Genomic DNA, 3022 nt, shown 5'->3' on the forward strand with positions numbered 1-3022 from the left:
CACTTATGCCTACAGACATTCAAATTTTTATTCTTAATAGAAGAATTTTTTTTTTTTTTTTTTTTTTTTTATCCATATAAAGTATAAACCCTCTATATTTAGAGAGAGTGATCAAAATTGCATATATATGGAGTCGACATACCGCAATCTCAACCACGAAGGCCGAGGCCAAGATCGATTGAGCTCACTTCCAGACGATATCATCACCGAAATCATATCTCGCCTTTCAATCACATCCGCCATTTCAACCTCCTTCTTATCCCACCGTTGGCGCCACCTCTGGACTGGCGTCACTCGCATTCAATTCCGCACGACTCCTTCTACACACAGACTCAGTAACATCCTACGACATCTGACTTCCCCGAACTCGACGTTTTCAAACTTGAGGTCCTACACTATAAGCATGATTACAGTGAGGAATTACAATCATGTATTCATGATATTTGCCGTCGAAACGTGCAACAGGTTACCTGATTGTTTGCTTAATTGTCGATCTATTGTGGTTTTAGATTTGTGTGGTCCGTTTAAAAGGGAGGATGTATATGAAGCTGTTGATATTCAACTTCCGAATTTGAAGAAGCTTTCGCTACGATTTCTCAATTATCTGCCACCTTGGTTACATTCGTTACATAAATCTTCTCCATTATTAGAGGATTTAACTCTAAGGGCTACTAAACAGCCTCTAAATGCAATGCCATCGATGAATATATTTTTCCCGAATTTAAAGTCACTGGTATTGGGATTGTTCCCTTACCATGTAAAATCGACGCCGGGTGTCTATCCGGATTTCTCTATCGATGCACCCCAATTGACTAACCTTGTAACATATGGTTGCGTTTTACCTTATAGATTTTGTACTAATCCAACAAAATTAGTCAAAGCGAGAATCGACTTGATGAGGAAGTATACGGGATTTGAAGGCAATAGTGATGAGTTGGAGCTTCACCGGTTCTCTGAATTTTTCAAAGGAATGTCTAGTATTAGGAAACTTGAGCTAGTGGTGAACAAGTGGCAAATGAATATATTCACTTATTTGAATTTAAATCCGCCCATATATTCTAATATAGTCCGTCTGAAAGTGACCTTTAATGGGTTTGGTATTAAGGGTTGCAATGAATTGTTGGTTTCGCTACAATGCTTCCCCAACTTAGAGCATCTTTGGGTGATCCTCGTTACGGTGTATTTGCGCCTAGAGGATCAGAGAATTTGGCACACACCGGACATTGTACCAAGTTGTTTAATAACTAAGCTCAAGACAATGAAGATAAAGGGACGTGGTGGGAATGATGGTTGGGTCGAGTTTTTAAGGTACATTCTAGGTGGTGCAAAAGTATTGCAAAACTTAAATGTTTGCTGGAGTGATAGATCGTCTGAACAAGTAGAACGTATGTTCTGTAGGTCCTTGTTTAAGCTTCCAAGGAGCTCATCGACGTGTGAGGTTGTGTTTTCGGGTAGGTTTATTACATTATCAAGTAATCTTTTCAAAATCGGAAACCATAATGTCAATTGGCCATGGTTGATTGACATTTTTTGTAGCTACTTCTAGTTTTTCAAAAGCCAATCCAAAATTCGTGCAAATACATAAGGTTTGACTGTCTACTCCTTCCGTCACTTTTTATTATAGGGACCAATAAGTGCCAACTTTCCTTTGGGTTTGTTGTTGATTGTGTACCTAACCGATCAATAAGAGAAGGCACAAAAGTCAAAACGATTACAATATATCTTGAGGGGAATGATGATGCAATGAGATCGATCGAGTTGCTAGATGCATTTTAGAAAGCATATTTGGCTAAGTAGATGTGTTGATCTAGGTTATTTTTCTGGTCAATACATCAAGTTATCGAGTAATGGATATGAGGAAACATGCTATCGAAGGTCAAATGCGCTCTATTGACTTTATTGCTAACATCTTGTTTTCTAAAATCAACGGTACCATATTTGACTGCTTGAATTGATTCCAATTTGATGTGCACATATTTTTATTTTTATTTTCTTTGATGTACCTTCATATCCCTCTTGTTATTTGCAATTATATATACTTCATATTTACTTTCATATTTATAACATGGTTAAGAGATTGGGGGTTCGAATTTCTTTATCCTTGCGTAAGTAAAAGGGTATATCATACATGCATACATTAACATTGGTTTATGAAATAACTAATTTACAATTCAGATTCTGAATTATATAATCATATAATCACTTTTCGTATAATATAATCACATTTTGTATGAGATATTAGATGGTTGGGTGCAAAATAAGCAACAGAAATATTCTAAATTTTGATTTATTAATGTTTTAAAGTAAACAAACCTATTTATAATATTGTAAAACACATCATCATGTCTACATCTACGTGGAAGTCATATATGCATCTCGATCTATTATTATGATATTGAAACCATTCATCAATAATCTCAATCATATAGCCTAATTCGGCAGCATCATCATATGCTTCCCTTTTTTCTTTTCTGTCTCTCATACAATTTATTTTTTAAAAAAAATATCTTGTAAAAATAATAGTAGTCCATATATAAGTTTGAGATATTTTTATAAATGAAGATGAATGAAATTGTCCGCCGACAGTTTTAAATAATCGATTTTTATTATCTTATTAATTTTCATATGTATATAATATGTTAATACATAAATAATTTTAATATAATTTGTTTCATGTTGATTGAACCCACTAATAAAAAAAAGTGTGATTATTTCTAGCGGACGGCCCAAAGGTGGAATTATTCCGAGCAATTTTTCCTATATATTTGGGGCTATGTTTAATGAGAAGTCAATCTTTTCTATTCTATTCTTTCTAATTTCTCATAAGTAAATCAAGGTATCGAATTTTGGCTACGAGCAAACATGTTGTCGAAGGTCAAATACGCTCTATTATATGACTTTATTGCGAATATTTTGTTTTCCAAATCAACAATACGTTCAGCATATAAAAAGCGTGTCATATTTGAATGCTTGATTCCAATTTTTTGATATGCACATATTATATTTTTTCCTTTAATGTGCA

General features: G+C 34.2%; 1 protein-coding gene across 1 annotated transcript; it reads left to right on the forward strand.

Annotated features, from left to right (window-relative positions):
• Positions 1-403: 403 nt before the first annotated feature.
• On the forward strand, positions 404-1546 carry LOC145555352 (putative F-box/FBD/LRR-repeat protein At1g78760). Its single transcript, XM_081617098.1, has one exon. It carries the CDS (start codon positions 404-406, stop codon positions 1544-1546), a length of 1143 nt encoding a protein of 380 aa, XP_081473224.1.
• Positions 1547-3022: the final 1476 nt, after the last annotated feature.

The sequence above is a fragment of the Chenopodium album genome, chromosome 8, assembly GCF_948465745.1.
Source record: "Chenopodium album chromosome 8, dcCheAlbu1.1, whole genome shotgun sequence".
NCBI lineage: Eukaryota > Viridiplantae > Streptophyta > Magnoliopsida > Caryophyllales > Amaranthaceae > Chenopodium > Chenopodium album.